The sequence below is a fragment of the Acomys russatus genome, unplaced genomic scaffold (genome assembly GCF_903995435.1).
Source record: "Acomys russatus unplaced genomic scaffold, mAcoRus1.1, whole genome shotgun sequence".
Classification (NCBI taxonomy): Eukaryota; Metazoa; Chordata; class Mammalia; order Rodentia; family Muridae; genus Acomys; species Acomys russatus.
In genome coordinates, this window is record NW_026131602.1 from 13,959 (window position 1) to 33,382 (window position 19,424).

General features: G+C 42.3%; 1 gene segment (V, D, J or C); it reads right to left on the reverse strand.

The window, feature by feature from the left end:
• Positions 1–15,420: 15,420 nt before the first annotated feature.
• Positions 15,421–16,511, reverse strand: LOC127186316 (immunoglobulin heavy variable 3-48-like). The segment is given in 2 exon segments: positions 15,421–15,743; positions 16,412–16,511. Coding segments are annotated over 2 exon segments (423 nt in total).
• Between the last annotated feature and the right edge of the window lie 2,913 nt (positions 16,512–19,424).

Consider the following 19,424-nt stretch of genomic DNA (forward strand, 5'->3'; position numbering starts at 1 on the left):
TGGCTAGTCTGGGTAGGGGTTCGAAGTTTACTGCCTATATTTTCCTTGGCTGGTTCCATAGTTTGAGGAGGACCCCAGGGCCCAGACCCGCCTGTAGTTTTCCAGGACCCTCTGGATCCTTCTATTTCCTCATGTTCCCAGGCTTCTCACACCTAAAGTCTCAATAGGATGTCCTCCTCTCTGACCCACTTTCCTGGTAGGTAAAGTTTTTCATGGGGACGTACCTCTTAGACTAGTGTCTCGATATAAGTGAATATATACCATTTAATTCCTTTTGCTTCTGGGTGAACTCACTCATTATGATAATTTCTAGTTCAATCCATTTGTCCACAAATTTCAGAAATTCCTTGTTTTTCATAGATGAGTAGTATTCCATAGTGTAAATGTACCACAGTTTCTTTACCCATTCTTCTACTGAGGGACACTTAGGCTGTTTCCATGTTCTGGCTATTATGAATAAGGCAGCTATGAACATGGTTGAGCATATGTCCCTGTTGTGTGGTAGCACATCTTCTGGGTATATTCGAAGGAGTGGGATAGCTGGGTCTTGAGGAAGCCCTATTCCCATTTTTCTGAGAAAGTTCCAGACAGTTTGCAACCCACCAGCAATGAAGGAGTGTTCCTCTCTCTCCACATCCTCGCCAACATGTGCTATCATTTCAGTTTTTGATCTTAGCCATTCTGATGGGTGTAAGATGGAATCTCAGTGTCGTTTTGATTTGCATTTTTTCTGATGACTAATGAGGACGAGCATTTCTTTAAGTGTTTCGCAGTCATTTGGTATTCCTCTGTTGAGAATTCTCTGTTAAGTTCCAAGCCCCATTTCACAATTGGGGTGTTTGGTTTTGTGGTGTTTAATTTCTTGAGTTCTTTATATATTTTGCATATTAGACCTTTGTCAGATGTAGGGTTGGTGAAGAACTTTTCCCATTCTGTAGGCTGTTGCTTTGTTCTCTTGACAGTGTCTCCTGCCTTATAAAAGCTTCTCAGCCTCATGAGGTCCCATTTATTAGTTGTTGACATTAAGGCCGGGGTGTTGATGTACTGTTCAGGAAGTTGTTTCCTGTGCCTATGTGTCCCAGGCTCTTCCCTACTTTTTCCTCTAACTGAATTAATGTCTCTGGTTTTAGGTTGAGGTCTTTAATCCACTTAGACTTGAGTTTTGTGCATGGTGACAAATAAGGGTCTAATTGCATTTTTCTACATGTAGACATCCAGTTAGAGCAGCACCACTTGTTGAAGATGCTATCCTTTTTCCATTGAATAGATTTGGCTTCTTTGTCAAAAATCAAGTGAGCAGATGTGTGTGGATTCATCTCTGGGTCTTCAATTCGATTCCATTGATCCACCAGCCTATTGCTTCACCAGTACCATGCTGTTTTAATTACTGTTGCTCTGTAGTACAGCTTGAGATCAGGTATGGCGATTTCTCCGGAGGATCTTTTCTTGTATAGGATTGTTTTTGCTATTCTGGGTTTTTTTATTTCTCCATATGAATTTGAGAATTGATCTTTCAATATCTTCAAAATATTTTGTAGGTATTTTGATAGGGATTGCATTGAATCTGTAAATTGCTTTTGGTAAGATGGCCATTTTTACTATGTTGATTCTCCTGATCCACGAACAAGGTAAATTCCTCCATCTTCTGATGTCATCTTCAATCTCTTTCTTCAGAGATTTGAAGTTTTTTTCGAATAAGTCCTTCACTTGCTTGGTTAGAGTTACTCCTAGATATTTTATATTGTTTGTGGCTATTGTGAAGGGAGTAGTTTTCCTAATGTCTTCCTCTGCCTGTTTGTCTTTTGTATACAGGAAAGCTACTGAGTTTTTTGAGTTTATTTTTTATCCTGCCAATTTGCTGACGGTGTTTATCAGCTGTAGGAGTTCTCTGGTGGAATTTTGGGGGTCATTTATATACACTATCATATCATCTGCAAATAGGGATAATTTGACTTCCTCCTTTCCCAATTGGATCCCCTTGATCTCCTTTTGCTGTCTTATTGCTCTGGCTATAATTTCAAGAACTATATTGAAGAGATATGGAAACAGAGGGCATCCTTGTCTGGTCCCCGATTTCAGAGGGATTTCCTTGAGTATCTCTCCATTTAATTTAATGTTGGCTGTTGGTTTGCTGTATATACCCTTTATTATGTTTAGATAAGGGCCTTGTATTCCCGATCTCTCCAGAACTTTGAACATAAATGGGTGTTGGATTTTTTCAAATGCTTTTTCTGCATCTAAAGTGATGATCATGTGGTTTTTCTCTTTCAGTTTGTTTATATGTTGGATTATATTGATGGATTTTTGTATGTTAAACCACCCCTGCATGCCTTGAATGAAGCCTACCTAATCATGGTGAATGATGTCTTTGATATGCTGTTGTACTCGCTTTGCGAGTATTTTGTTGAGTACTTTTTTCATCAATGTTCATAAGAGTAATTGGTTTGAAGTTCTCTTTTTTTGTTGGGTCTTTGTGGGGTTTAGGTATCAATGTGACTGTGGCCTCATAGAATTAATTTGGTAATATTCCATCCATTTCTATATTTTGGAATAGCTTGAATAGTATCATTATTAGCTCCTCTTTGAAGGACTGGTAGAATTCTGCACTGAAACCATCTGGCCCTGGGCTTTTTTTGGTTGGGAGACTATCAATGGTTGCTTCTATTTCTATAGGCAAAATAGGGCTATTTAATTTGTTTATCTGGTCTTGATTCAATTTTGGCAAATGGAATTGGTTGAGGAAATTGTCCATTTCACTTAGATTTTCAAATTTTGTGGCATAAATGCCTATAAAGTAGGTTCTTATGATTCTTTGTATTTCTTCGGTGTCTGTTGTTATGTCTCCCTTTTCATTTCTGATTTTGTTTATTTGGATTGTGTTTCTCTGTCTTTTAGTTAGATTGGCTAATGGTTTGTCTATCTTGTTAATTTTCTTAAAGAACCAGCTCTTGGTTTTGTTGATTCTTTGGATTTTTCTCTTTGTTTCTAATTTATTGATTTCAGCCCTGAGTTTGATTATTTCTAGTCATCTACTCCTCTTGGGTGTTTCTGCTTCTTTTTTTTCTAGAGCTTCCAGATGTGTTGCTAAGTCGTTTATGTGGGATGTTTCCAATTTCTTTTTAAAGGCACTTAGTGCTATGAATTTTCCTCTTAGCACTGCTTTCAATGTGTCCCACAAATTTGGGTATGTTGTTCCATCATTTTCATTGAATTTCAGGAAGTCTTTTATTTCTTCCCTTATTTCTTCCATGACCCATGTGTCATTAAATAGAAAGTTGTTTAGTTTCCACGTGTTAGTATGCTTTTTGTTATTTCTGTTGCTGTTGAAGTCCAGCCTTAGACCATGGTGATCTGATAAGATACAGGGTATTATTTCAATCTTCTTGTATCTGTTGAGGTTTGCTTCATGACCAACTATGTGATCAATTTTAGAGAACGTTCCATGGGGAGCTGAGAAAAAAGTGTACTCTTTAGCGTTTGGATGGAAAGTTCTGTAGATATCTGTTAGATTTATATGATTCATGACATTGGTTAATGAAGTTATTTCCCGGCTTAGTTTTTGATTCAAAGACCTATCCTTGACTGAAAGCGGGGTGTTGAAGTCTCCCACTATTAATGTGTGGGTATCGATGAGTGGTTCAAGCTTTGTTAATAACTCTTTTAGAAATGTGGGAGCCCTTGTATTAGGAGCATAGATGTTCAAAATCATGTTTTCTTGATTGACTTTACCTTTGATGAGTACGAAGTGTCTATCCTCATCCCTTTTGATTAATTTTGGTTGAAAGTCTATTTTATTAGATATTAGAATGGCTACCCCAGCTTGTTTCTTGTGACCATTTGCTTGGAATATTTTTCCCCAACCTTTTACTCTGAGGCAATGTCTGTCCTTGTGGTTGAGATGTGTTTCTTGAATGCAGAAGAATGTTGGGTCATGTTTATGCATCCACTCCATTAGTCTGTGTCTCTTTTTTGGAGAATTGAGACCATTGACGTTGAGAGATATTAATGACCAGTGATTGCTAAGTCCTTTCATTTTTGTCGTTTGTAATAGTCGAGATTTGTGAGGTTGTGATTTTGCGATGGTATAGTTACCAATTTCCTATGTAGTTTTGGTTGTAGTTTGAACCATTGGGGTGGAGTTTTCCTTCTAGTAACTTCTGTAAAGCCGGATTTGTGGCTAGGTAGTGTTTGAATTTGTTCTTGTCATGGAATATCTTGTTTTCTCCGTCAATGGTTATTGATAATTTCGCTGGGTATAGTAATCTTGACTGGTATCTGTGTTCTCTTAGTGTTTGCAGAATCTCTGTCCAGGCCCTTCTGGCATTCATGGTGTCTGTTAAGGAGTTCAGAGTAATTCTGATGGGTTTGCCTTCGTATGTTACTCAACCTTTTTCTCTTGCTGCTTTTAATATTTTTTTCTTTGTTCTGTATATTTTGTGTTGCTATTATTATGTGGCGGGAAGATTTTCTATTCAGGTCTATTCTATTTGGTGTTCTGTATGCCTCTTGTATGCTCATATGCATCTCCTTCTTCAAATTGGGGAAATTTACTTCTATTATTCTATTAAAGATGTTTTCTGGGCTGTGGAGTCGGTTGCCTTCTCTTTCCCCTACCCCTATTGTTCTCAAGTTTCATCTTTTCATGGTGTCCTTGATTTCTTGAATGCTCTGTGTCAGGCACTTTTCAGATTTAGAATTTCCCTTGATGAATGTTTCCAGTTCTGTGATTGTATCTTCAAGTCCCGATATTTGTTCTTCCATTTCTTGCAATCTGTTAGATAAGGCCACCTCTGAGATGCTTACTTTCTTTTCTGATGCTTCTCGATCATGTTTTTCTTCCATGTGTTCCTTTATGATAGCTTCCATCCTTATCTTCAGGTCTTGAACTGTTTTAATGATTTCCTTCATCTGGTTATTTGTATTTTTCTGAAATTCTTCAAGTGCCTCTTTATATGACTCTTTTAAATCCTCAGCCCTCTTGTTTGCCTCCTCCTGCATTTGTTTACAGATTTTATTTGTTTCTTCCCTTATCATCTTACTTACTAAGGACTTGAGGTCATTTTCTTGTATACCAATTGTTGTTGGGTTCTCCAGGTTGTTTTCATTGGGATTGCTGGGATCTGGAGGTGCCAACCTGTTTTGGTTTTTGTTAGCATTCTTTCGCTGTTCTCTTGTCATTTTGGTGACTCTGGTGTTGGGAGGTGGTTTGTAGTGACGTTCCTTGTTTGAGAGTGGATAGTTGATGCCTGATTATAGGTAGGGTACCCTTGCCTGTGGGAGTCAAGGAGTATTTTCCTGGACCATGCAGGTGATTCAGGTTCTACTCCTGGAGATTTTTTTCAACACCTTAGGCTCCAGGCTGAGTCTTGTAAAGTAGGTTTCTGTTTGGGCCTTTTCACCTTACTGCTGTAATTCAGACCAGCAGTTTTGGGCTCTAGAGTAAAGTCAGCACACAAGTTCTCTGGTTGTGTAGGTTGATCCCAGCTGCCTGTCCTTCCTGTTGCTTTGTAGCCAAGACACCAGGTGGATCAGATCTTCTGGGATGCAGCTGTCTTTTGGCTCTGCCTCAATACTGTCTAGGAGCATGAAGCCTCTCCCATGAATTTGAGAGTTCTTGCTGGGTCTGCAGGAGCTGACCCAGCTAGGATCTGCCTGTTGGAGATGACAGGATTAGTGCCTGGTGGGCCACTGGCAGTATCCAAGGAGGCAGCAATTTCCATGCCCCTGTCAGCCAGGACACTCCAAGACAATGGAGATTCAGACCACTGGCGGGAATTCCCTGTATCTTCTCTTTCTGCCAGTGACAGCCAGTATACTCCCAGATCACTGTGGGTCAGCAGTTCAGCCCTGCAAGCATGACTCATGGCTCCCTATATCGTGGGAGGTCCTGTCACGCCCGCTAGAATGGACCCAGCTAGGTTCTGTTGTTTGGGGAGTGCCTGTTCAGTGCGGGCAGCCCGGCCCGTGGTTGGCTACAGTGGCGATTCAGACCGCTGGCAGGAATCCTCTGTATCTTCTCTTTCCACCCGTAAAAACCAGGTTACTCTCCGCTCATTGTAGGTCAGCAGTTAGGCCCTGCAAGCACGACCCATGGCTCCCTACATCATGGAAGGTCCTGTCACGCCCACCAGAATGGTCCCAGCTAGGTTCTTTTGTTTGGGGAGTGCTGGTTCAGTGCGGGCAGCCCGGGCAGGCTGCTGGTTACAATGGTGAGTCAGACCATTGGTGGGAATCCCCTCTGTCTTCTCTTTCTGCCAGTGACAGCCAGAATGCTCCCAGCTCGCTTTAGATCTGCAGTTAGACGCTGCAAGCAAGACCCACGTCTCCTGATAATGTGGGCGGTCCCACTGGGCTGTGGGAGCAGTCCATGCTGGTTTCTAACTGCCTGTGTTTGCAGGGTCAATCCTTTGTGTCTGGGTTCAAATTGGGATCAGGGCGTGGAGCGCGAGCTACATGCCAGGTCTAGCTGTTTTTGGTGAGTCCCACCACCTGAGTTTCCACTCAGGCTAGGCAGGTGACCTCCGCAGTTTGGCGTGGTGTGGATGGAGAGGTTCAATGGTAGTTTCACCCTATTCGCTGAGACTCCTCAGGTTGGGGGCTCCAGAAAATCCCCTCCCCAAATGGCAAGTTTGGGTTTTATGTGCCAGCTGCAGCTTGGTTGTGGATTCCGTTTTAGAGTTTGGGGTGTGCGTTTAGCACCTCCGGGCTGTTGCTTGTCCTGGGGATAGACCCACTGGTGGTCTGCAGAGTTTGGGGCCCCACTCACCTACAGTTCTCAAAATCCCACAGTCTGTGTCTTCATTCATGACCCTGGTCACCTCGGAGTACATCAGCTATGGTGAATACTGGCCGACGCCATCTTGGGAAATCGAATAGCTGGGTCTTGAGGAAAACTTATTCCCATTTTTCTGAGAAAGCACCAGATAGATTTCCAAAGTGGCTGTACTAGTTTGCATTCCCACCAGCAATGAAGGAGTGTTCCTCTTTCTCCACATCCTTGCAAGCATGTGGTGTCAGTTGAGTTATTGATCTTAGCCATTCTGATGGGTGTAAGATGGAATCTCAGTGTCGTTTTGATTTGCATTTCTCTGATGAGTAAGGAGGTGGAGCATTTCTTTAAGTTTTTTTCAGCCATTTCATATTCCTCTGTTGAGAATTCTCTGTTTAGTTCTGAGCCCCATTTCTTTATTGGGTTATTTGGTTTGGTGGTGTTTAATTTCTTGAGTTCTTTATAAATTTTGCATATTAGACCTTTGTCAGATGCAGGGTTGGTGAAGATCTTTTCCCAGTCTGTAGGCTGTCGCTTTGTTCTCTTGACTGTGTCCCCTGCCTTACAGAAGCCTCTCAGCCTCATGAGGTCCCATTTATTAATTGTTGACATTAAGGCCTGGGCTGTTGGTGTTCTGTTCAGGAAGTTGTCTCCTGTGCCTATGTGTTCCAGACTCTTCCCCACTTTTTCCTCTAACTGGATTAATGTCTCTGGTTTTATGTTGAGGTCTTTAATCCACTTGGACTTGAGTTTTGTGCATGGTGACAAATAGTGGTCTAATTGCATTTTTCTACATGTAGACATCCAGTTAGACCAGCACCATTTGTTGAAGATGCTGTCGTTTTTCTATTGGATGAATTTGGCTTCTTTGTCAAAAATCAAGTGACCAAATGTGTGTGGATTCATCTCTGGGTCTTCAGTTCGATTCCATTGATCCACTAGCCTATTGCTGTGCCAGTACCATGCTGTTTTAATTACTGGCAAAATCACAATTTCTTAAGGAAGCTTCAGCTTGTCACAAGAGGATAAAGTACAGAGGATGAATTTCAGATCACTCAAATTGTAAATCTTTATTACAGAAATTCCAATCAGCAAATCCCATAATTTCAGCCTCTTTTTGAAATGTATGTATACTCATCTTATGTACATACACACGTATATATTCCTATAATCACATCATATCCATGTATATGGATATATAGGATTATATTTTTTACCATAAATGTAATTTTAAATGTTTCACATATTTGGGTATATAATTATATATACATTATATAGTTATATACACAAAATATATATAATTATATACAATTTATATGTTCAAGGTATATGTGTATAAAATGTTATATATACACATATATATGCATTTTATTGTACATGCACACACACACACACATACACACACACACACAAACACCCACACACTCTATCAAAATCGACATCCAAAAAATAGGAACAAATAACCATGGGTCCTTAATATATCTCAACATCAATAGCCTCTATTCCCCAATGAAGAGACACACGCTCACGGAACTGATGTGTAAACAGGACATATTGTACTGTTGCATTCAAGAAAAACACCTCAGCAATAAAGATAAATATTACCTTAGAGGAAAGGGTTGGGAAAAGGTATTTTTATTCTAGAAGGTTTTAAAAGTTATTATAATTTATTCAGATTACATCCCAAATGTTCCCATCCCCCTTTATATCTTCCTGTTCCCAACCTGCCTCCCTCTTCTGTCCTATTCCTCTCCCCTAGAACTATGAAAGAAGAGGATCTCCTCTCCTACCATATGAGCTTAGCATATCAAGTCTCATCTGGAGTGCCTGCTTCCCCTTCTTCTGTGTATCCACCTGCCTCCCCACCAAGGGGAAAGGATCAAATTGGGACCACCAGAGTACATGTCGGAGACAGTCTGTGCTCCCACACAACTGTGTAAAATGAGGTGTCATTGGCTCTATCTGAAAAGGGGCTCTAGGTTTACTGACTGTAGTGTTCTTGGTTGGTGCAAATGTTTGTGCAGGCCCCTGGGTCCAGATCTGCCTACCTTGATGGTCTCCTTGTGGGTCTCCTGAACCCTCTGGGTCCTTCCATCGCCCCATTCTTCCTACCACTCTCAGTGCTCCACCCCAGTCCAGAAGGTATTCCAAGCATTTGTTCTGATCTGCAGATGAGTGAAATCTCTCAGAGGACATCTATGTTGGGCTTATATCCAGTTATAAGTGATAAAAGTGAATTGTTTTGAGAAGATAAATAATACTCCTTTCTTGGATGTGACAGAGAGTATTCTAATCTTTGACAGGGAGTAATGATGATTCAAACACAATATTTATTAACCAAAATGAGGATTTTTTGAAATATTGCCATTTGAGTCAAAGCCTCATATATACCACACAAGAACTTTTCAATTATACTATTTCCAGCAATAGATTAACAAGTTTTATGGAAATATTTCATTGTCAATTATGTCCATATGTGACTTTGTGGGTAGTATAGTCCTCATATGGGCCTGTTAGAGTGATCTTTTAATGCACTGTGTAAATTATGTTTTTGTATTACTTAAATCCTGATTTCTGTACCAGAAGAGATTTGATTGCAGGCTGTACTTTGGTATTGCTATTTTTGGTGGCTGTATTTGAGCAGTCTACCCAACACCTACTGACTGGTTTAATAAAGTCCTGAATGTGCAATAGCTGTTAGCAGTAGCACAATAGCAGTAGAAGATAAGAAGGATTCCTGGCAAATTTAGGAACTCTAGGGATGAACCAGATTCAGGATGGGTCCCAAGCCAAACACTGAGGAAGAAACCAGAGCAAGGGCGAAGGTGATGAGGAGCAGTGATGGGCAGCCATGGGCCATGTGGTCTGACATAGACCAGGCCAGTATTGTTGGGTTAGACCATCTGAGAATCTGCTCTGATATAGTGCTTAAGCTTATAGTAAATATAAGCCTCTGTGTCATTATTTGTGAGCTGGTGGTCCAAAGATGGCCCCGTTTTACTTTGTGTTCAAGAGTAGGTCACAGAATTCATGCTTAGAACACTAGACTCAGGCATTACTCCAAAAGTTTTGGACGTGAAATTCAGACCATTAAGCCAGGCATGGAAGATGTAGGAGAAGGAGGGAAGTGATGGCTCCGAAGCATCCACATGCTGCCTGGGGCTGAAGACAAGCTGATCAGTTGAAGTCAGCCTGTGTTTCTGGGCAGGAAGCATGGCCAATCAAAGCCTCAGAGAATGGCCCCCAAGTGTGCAACTTCACAGAGTTGTGTTTGAGCCCCTGGCACCAGCCTTGTGCTCAGGAGAAAGGCAGCATACAAAGTCCAACCCAGAGCTGGTGCGTGTAGGTGTGTCTTCCAGCTGGTGCCCACAAGGGACAGGGTACAAGAGAATGTGCACCATCCTATGTAAAGATGCTGCTGCATCAGCATAAAAATTGCTATATTTTTGGAAATGATTGCAATTTTATATATCATTTTTAAGAGAGATCAGAACAGAGCTGACATAGAAAAGAAAATGAATGAAAAATACAAACAAGTCTCTTCTTGGTGACTTGCCATCCTTCCTCTGAGTGCCACCCTATGAGCATATACAGGGGGAGGTAATCCCCCTCAGGAACAGTCATAGGGGAAGGGAATAATTGGAAAATGGGAGGGAGGGAAGAATGGGAGGATACAAGGGAAGGGATAACCATTGAGATGTAACAAGAATGAATTAATAAAAAAAATAAATAAATAAAAATAAAAAAAAGAAAAATACAAACAATAGAACAAAAATCAGGCAATCATTTTTTAAAATTTATTTTTAGTTTGTTCACTTTACATCCCAAATGTAGCCCCTCCCTCATCAATTCCTGATTACATCATCCAACCCTCATAATCTCTCCCTCTCTACCCTAGTCCTCAGAAAGGGACCCTCCTTCTTTAACATCTGACTTCAGCCTATCAAGTCTCATCTGTACCACCTGTATCCTCTTCTGCTGTGGTGTTCAAGGGCACATGGACAGAGGGATATGATCAACATGAAGGTCCAGAGTCCATGTCAGAAACAGTCTCTACTCCCGGTATTGTGGGGACCACAAGGAGACCATGCTATCTATGTACTGCATATGAGCCGATGGCCTAGATCCACATCATATGTGGCCCTTATTTGGGGCATCAGTCTCAGTATGCAGTGTGGTTACCCTGTATTATGTGGCTAATATCTGCTTATCAGTGATAATATATTATGCATGTCTTTATGCATCTGAGTTATGTCACTCGGGACAATAATTTTTAGTTCTATCCATTTGCCTGAAATTTCAGCATTTCCTTGTTTTTAATATCTGAGTGGTATTGCATGTGTAAATGCAGCATACTTTCTTTATCTATTCTTCTCTTGAGGTACATCCAGCTTGTCTCCAGATTCTGGCTAGTACAACTAAAGCTGCTATGCACATTGATGAGCGAATATCTTTGTTGTGTGGTGGGGAATCTTTTGGGTATATGCCCAGGAGTGGTATGGCTGGGTCTTCAGGTAGAATGAGTCCCAATTTTCTGTGAAAGTACCAGAATGTATTCCAAAGTGATTGCACACCTTTGCACTCCCACCAGCAATGGAGGAGCATTCTGTTTTCCCCATATCCTCACCAACATATGCTGTCACTTGAGTTTTTGATCTTAGCCATTCTGCCAGATGGTATATCAGAGTCATTTTGATTTCCGTTTCCCTGATGCCTAGAGACTTGAGCATTTCTTTAAGTGTTTCTCACCTATTCAATATTCCTCTGATGAAAGTTCTCTAGAATGAAGTGTTCATTGGCTCTATCTAAACAGGGGGTCTAGATGTACCAAATGCATTGCCCTTGGTTGGTACAAACATTTGTGCAGGCCTCTGGGTCCAGATCTGCCAGCCTTGATGGTCTCCTGAACCCTCTGTGTCCTTCCACCACCCCGTTCTTCCATACCACTTTCAATACTCCACCCAGAGTCAGGGTGCAAGTCTCAATATTTGTCCTGATCTGCAGGTAAGTGGAATCTCTCAGAGGATCAATGTGGGACTTACATCCACTTATATGTGATAAAAGTGAATTGTTCTTGAGAAGATAATTAATATTCATCTCCAGGGTGTGACAGAGAGTATGTTAACCTTTGACAGGGAGTAATGAAGTTTCAAACACAACATTTATTAACTATAGTAAAGAATGTGTTTTTGAAATATTACCATTTGAATTAAGACCTCACATATTGCACCCAAGAACTCTTCAATGATTTTATTTACCAGCACTAGACAAATAAGTTTTATAGAAATATTTCATTTTCAAGTATGTAACATTTTCATGCACTCTGTAAATTCTGTTTTTGTATTACTTAAATGATGATTTCTGTACCAGTAGATATCTGGTTGCAGGCTGTACTTTGGTATTGCTATTCTTTGGCTGCAGTGCTACATCCCAATGGTCCTGGCCATTGTAGCCCTGGATGTTGCACACAGTCATCACACTTGGATGACATTCTATTGAACATGATGTTTTTAATGTCCTGTAGAATCTTCTAGCATAATGGGAGTTTATGATCTCAGACTTTCAGCACCGGAGGAGCCTCTCTCCTCATTAAACATATAATTCTGTCCTTGAATGGGCATCCCTGGGAGTACACAGGTCATGGAGGACAAGAAAAACATGCTGAATTTAGTTCATCACTCACAGATCTGAAAACTAGTACACACATCCTTGGACTCTCTGCTTATGTACACATACACACACACTCACACACACACACACACATTCATTATGTAACATGACACCACAGTAATGGTTCCTCTGTCTGCAAATAGGATACTGTAAAAATTGGTCTTAAGAGCATGGGACAAGCACTGGGCAATATCATAGCAGTGAAGTAAACACTTCTGATAGACTCATGTTCTAGGATTCCTTTGGCCAGAGTCTGAGCTTAGAAAGGGCAAAGATGAGGCAGGCATATGGGCCTCTGATGAGGGCCTGCAACTTGTAGACAACTTAGTTCTGTTACTAATCCCCCTTTGGAAACACAGGGATGTAGTCATGCTCCAACTCTCTCCTTCTTTGTTTTTGTCAATCAATCTTTCATAATGTGCTCTCATATACTCTTTGCATGGCATTCCAAGGATGCACATGTACTTTACAAATGTACAGAAATTACAAGAACTTTGATGTTTTCCTGTCAGAAGACATCCATTACCAAATATTATAGAACCTGTAAGGTAAGGTCTATGGGAAGAAATCACAGAACCCTTTTGTCTCAGGCATCAGCCTGTCTGGACCAGTTTTCAGCTACCCAGAATTTACCATTGCAGCTGTGGCTGGAAAAAGCCTTCACAGGAACATTGTCATCACACAGGTGGCTGGATCTGACTGGCGGAGACCGGCAGAGAAGGTTGAATCACTTTGTAGAAGGAGTCATGGCTTCTGGCTGCACCTTTCAGATCTCTGCCTAAATGGTGAACCCATAAATACAGAGACCACTTTTTCCATTTCTCCACAACTCACAGAACAACAATGTATTGCAGCCAGAGCTGTACCATCTACACAGAGCACACAGCTCCATGACAAACTGACATACTTAAACAATGTCCCAGGTGCATCATGCTTTTATTGAACAATCTTCATCCCCTGGCTCCCACTGCTGCCTACAAATATAGAGACGCCATCCATGTGATCCCACAATCCATGGAGAATAATTCTCTATTCTGGTTCTAGGTGCCACACCTGACTACTTCTGAGACTCAAATGAAGAACCCAACTCAGAATGAGCCACAGGTCTTTTACATCATGTTCTTGAGCAGCTTTGCTAGTTAGGACCCTTAGATGCCAGGAGGAAAGAAATGGGATTAACATATTAGAAGGAAATCCATTATGCTCTTTAAATTCTTTGGGAACTTTGTAAACTAAACCATAACAGATAATTAGAGGTGAAGAAAAGAAATGCCACCCATTGAGTGGTCAGGAGCTGGAATCAGCTAACCCAAGGTCAGTGATTATCACTACCTACATTTGGTGTCACTGCTCAGTTCTTGAGTCTCACACACATTTTATTACCAGCTCCACAGATGGTCAGGGATGGCTTTGCTATGTATGGTTTGTGTGAAGATGATGAAGAGACTGAAGTCATGTGGCTTCATTGACACAGGCCCTTTGTGAATTCCCTGTGGGCTCTAACTTGAACCCCAAATGTCTCTAGCCAGGGAATCTTACTCAGTCCTTTCCCTGAGATTTGGCTTCCACAGTCTCAAGGGTCCTTTGCTTCCTCACGATCTGATCCTGGTCCCTGTACAGAATCACATCTGCCCTGTGTGATGCTCTGCAGGTTTTTAAAGCAGAAGTTTATGCTACATTTAAAAATAATCTATGGCCCAATAGACTGGAAAAACAATTTTGGGGGTCAGGTTCCAATAGGTCTCTGGTTTTAAGGGAGTTAAGTTGATGGTGATGGTATGTGGTAGAAGGATACAAAAGTGAATTTAGTTTTCCCACAACATGAGGCATTTTGTGTCATGGTGGCCACATATGTCAACACCAGGAGGCCTCTTTGGAGCAACAGGAGCCTTTGAAAATTATCAGGGAAAGAAGTTTTCCATAATCAATCAAGCTTGGGAGACATTATGTTAGTGAATTCTACCATTTCCATTTCATTTCCTGAAAGCCAGGTCAGCTTGTGAAAAGTTGTTAAACAACATCCTTAATGTGAAATGTCAACCCTCACTCTAAGATACTTACCTCTTTTCAAAGTATTGAATGGAGATTTCATTGGGTTTTACAGTGGCTTTCTGATTTTTGGTAGTCTGTACAAGAAGGGAGTTTGGAATTTCTTGTATACTGTTAACAACTGTCTGCCCTGGTCCTGCTTGAAATGTCATGATTGTTTATGAAAAGTATCTTTAATAAAGCAGGATACAGTTAGAAAAAAATAATCTATGGGTTACAGAAACTGCTGTGTGCTTTAAAGTTCTTACCACATAAGAACAAAGACCCAAGTTTGGTGCTCCATAAATACAAAGAGAGGTCGCCGTGGTAGCCAAGAATTAATCCCACCACTGGAACCATTATACACCATGATCCTTAGGACTCACCACCCAGCCACTCTAATCAGATGCTGAGATCCAGGACAGTAATGTAACTTTTGTCCAAATTATCATGTAGATTGATAGAAGAAGATATGTTAATGTGCATGCATGTGCACACACACACACACACAGAGACCTACCCACACGCAGTGACTCACACACACAGGAGAGGTGGAGAGAGAGAGAGGGAGAGGGAGAGGGAGAAGGAGAGGGAGAGGGAGGGAGAGGGAGAGAGAGAGAGGAGAGAGAGAGAGAGAGAGAGAGAGAAAGAGAGAGAGAGAGAGAGAGAGAGAAAAGACAGAGAAGAGACAGATGAGGACAAAGAGAGAGACAGAGAAACAGACAGATATAGACATATAGAGAGACAGAACACGTATGACAATGGAAGGATTACCATATACTAGTAGAGAGAATACCTGTGGAAAGGCAGCCCAAACACAAAAGAACCCTCCATGTCATTCAGGACTCTCTGAAGAGGCTGTAACTCTCTGTCACTCAGAGCTCTGTGTGCTCTCAGCGCCCCCTGCTGGTCATCAGCTTCCTGCAGGGAGGTTTCAGTCTGAGTTCTCATTGTCATTCACTCACTGTGTCTCTGGCACAGTAATATGTGGCTGTGTCTTCAGACCTCAGACTGTTCATGTCCAGGTACAGGGTGTTCTTGGCATTGTCTCTAGAGATGGTGAATCGGCCCTTCACGGCATCAGTGTACCTGATGTTACTACTATCAGAACTTATGTAGGTGACCCACTCCAGCCCCTTGCCTGGAGCCTGGCAGACCCAGTGCATTACATAGCTACTGAATGTGAATCCAGAGGCTGCACAGGAGAGTTTCATGGACTTTTCAGGCTGTACCAAGCCTCTTCCAGATTCCACCAGCTGCATCTCACACTGGACTCCTGAAAACATGGAGAATTCTGGTCAGAAAACCATCACAATTTTTTCTTTTTTATGTCCACACAACACACAGTATCTCTTCTCCATGAAATACCTTTTAAAATCAAGACAAAAAAAACCAAGATGATCCCCAAGTCCATGGTGAGTGGTCTGTGTTCAGTGCTGATCACTGAATGGGAGGATCTGGGAATCCAGGGCTGAGCTCTTCTGCCAGAGCTGCAGGGTCAGGGCAAAGCTGTTTTTCAAGGGCACAGAGAATCCTCATTTGCATGATTTCCTGCTGTAGCAGGCTATGTTGTTGGACCTGGGCAGGAAGCAGTGCTCAGAGCTGATATAAAACATCAAAGACTGATGACAGCTCCAGAAATTAACACAGAATGGTTGCTCTGTAGCCAGTTTTACGTTGTTAAGGATTCATGATTTTTTATTTAGTTCTCTTTTGTGCACATGCACAGATCATGTTGTGCATTTATACTGCTATGTCTCCCCAGTATAAATGTGAAATTAAATAGTTCCTTACACAGTTTTTTTTCTATATTGAGAGTTCAGTCTTTCCCATTTTCTGAGTTAGATATAGTTCCTCCTCATAGGCTCTAGGATAACTGGCTTATAGAGGTTCTCAGAATTCATTCTTTGTGATGGGGACACTATAGCCTTTTCTGAACTTTACTAATTTCTGGGGGAACATTGTCCTTAGTTTGTATGGGGCTTCCAAATTTGTCCTCGCTTTCACCACCTGTCAACTCTTCACTGTTTGCTATGGAGACCATTCCTATTTGCAGTTTCCCTCCTAATCATCGGCTTTTTCTCTCCACTCCTCACCTTTGCTTTCCCATCACCATTACTCCACAGACTGTAGTCTCCCCTGCCACTCAATTAAGGAGTCTTCCATTCCTAGCATTCCAATTCTAGTTTTGAACCCTACAAAAAGAAGCCCAAACCCCTAACACACACCATCTATTTTTTGCATGTGATAGAACAGGCAGTGTTTCTTCTTCCCAGTCTTCATTATGTTGCTTGGTATAGAGTCTTCCAGGTTCGTCTATCTTCCTCCAAGGCTGGGAGGACACTGAAGAGGACGAGGGGGAGAAAAGAATGTAAGAGGTGAACATGGGGGAGGAGCACTGTGAAGTGCTGTCTTCTGGACAGGACAATCCTGACCTCATCTTGGCTGTTGCTGTGTGTGTAAGCCCTACCTAACACTATACCAGCCACAGCCCCAGGATACATAGGGTAAACATTTTCTAGGTCTTGACTCTTAGTGAGGAGCTGTTGTAAGTGGAAAGTTCCTGGGGAGGAAGAATCCTCCTCTTCAGAGTGTGGTCACTGAAAGGTTTCCTATGCTGCAGTGCTTGGCTCTGCATATGTGTGCACACATGGGCAGAGTTACTGGGCTGGATAACTTCTTGAAGTTGGAAGAGGCTCATTTTCTGGAAGATATGGAGTAGTGAAGGAAAAATATGGTAGAAATTTGACTGTATCTAATTGTGCATATGTGGAGATTCTCAAATATGGAGAAAAGTATGAACTAAATGGCTGAATGATTTAAAGACAATAAATCCCCAAAGAAATTACTTAAGGAAAACTATGCTATGTGAAAAAATTATCCAAGTCAAACCTATGCAAAAGGAACATGGGTACAAGTCTTACCAGATATTTTAAAGTTTTGTCTGCAGTACTTGAGTTTTCAAACATGGAATCTGTGAAAAACAATCCTAATCGTACCTTATTGTTGGATACAATTTCCCTTGCCATCTGAAACTGAGTGTCTCTCATTTTCCACCCTATCTTTAGAGTGTTAATTCAGGTGAGGTATGGTTTTTAATCCATAGGTGAACAAAATAAATGTTGATTCCTAGATGATTTAAAAATTTCTAAGCCTTCTCACATATCTCTCACTCACAACTTTTCAGAATTAGAGACACTTGTTAATGTATGCTCAGCCTGACCTGCATGCCCTCCCATGTTCACCAACAGCAGGGAAACTGTGAAACGGGCAACTAGTTCCTACATAGAAGATAATTTTGTGTTAACAAGCAAACTGTCTGAGATTTTCAAAGATGATATCCTGAAAGGTCTTGGGAAGATTCTTAAATGTTGGGAGCCAAGAGACCCCTGGCTGAACTGGACTCCAGCTGGCCTCAATCCTACTGTTGAAAGAACTTATCAAACATCCTGCTTGGCCCTGAGAAGAGGAACATTCAGCGTATCATGACTTCTGAGAAACCACAGACATTCTGCCTGGCCCTGAGAAAAGGAACATTCAGCGTACTGTGACTTCTGAGAGAAGCCACCTATTTCCTCCCCCTCCCCACACATTACCCCGGGGGTCTTACCCCAGAAGATTCTGTACTTTCCCACTGCACTCCTTCCTACCCCTGCCCTTCCCGAACCACGCTTTAAATTCAAACACCTGCTTTCAGTAAACGACTCTTGACAAGTTATACTTCCTTGAGTCGTGTCCCTCTCTCGCCCGTTCTGCATTCACAGGTCGTGACCCCCTTCGACCCCCTGAATAACTGGACCCGTGGGTCAGGTCAGGTGGTGCCCAGCGTGGTTGTCAGAGCATGGATCACCCCCCAGACAGATTAAGATCGCGATCGCCCCTTGGACTTCATGGTTGTCGCCGCTCGCCCGGCCGCTTCAACTATTAGGTGAGTCATCTGTCCTACTTCTCAGAATGGGTAAGACATTGTCTAAAGAGGCTCAATTTGTCAAGGGCCTCAAAGACACCCTCAGAGAGAGAGGCATAAGGGTTATAAAGAAACATTTGGTTGAATTTTTCATTTTTGTCGATGAGAAATGTCCCTGGTTCATTATTGATGGGCCGACCATTGATTCACACAAATGGCAGCGGGTCGGTCGTGAATTAAATGTTTTAATAAATAGGGATGGAAATGAGATCCTCAGACACAATATTTTTTCATACTGGGGGCTTATTCGAGACATAATTGAGACCTCCAAGTTGGAGACTGGACACAAACAACTCCCTTCTGTTGCTGAATACTGTCTCAAGTCTTCCTTACTGCCTTCTCGTTCCTCCTCTCGCGCCTCTGGCCCTGCTTCTCCTTTCACTCTCATAGATATCCCTCCAGACTCTTCCCCTCAGGACACCCCTGTCAAGCCATCTCTGGACCCTCCCCAGCTGCCACCTCCTTCTTCTACAGCCCCTCGCTATCCTTCTCTCCCGTCCACCTATAACAACCCTCTCTCTTCTGTAGAAAGTGGCTGTTCTCCTTTCTGTGCCTCTGTCTTTCCTGCGGCCAAGAACCCTCCCTCTCACCACACTACCTCTCCCTCTGCTCTGCCCGTCGTCCTCCTTGCCCAGAATGGTGATGACCCCCTAGGTCCGGGGGACGATGCGACCCTTGAGGAGGAAGCCGCCCGCTATCACTCCGAAGAGTGGCCTCCCTTGGCCCTCCCGACCCTTCCCCCTCCCCTCACTGCCTCTTTGCCTCCCACGCCCTCTTTGCCTTCCGGTGCACTCACCGCTATGAAATCCCGCCTGACTCAACAGATTCAAGACCTTACAAAAGTCCTCCAACTTCAAAATCGCCTCTCTAGTCTCTCCGTTCTCTGCTCGTCTCCCCTTTCAGACTCGTCTTCCGTCCGCCTCGCCTTCCCTGTCACATGCTCCCAGACGGCCCCTGAGTCTGACCAAGAGACTGCCTCAGCTCCCGCTC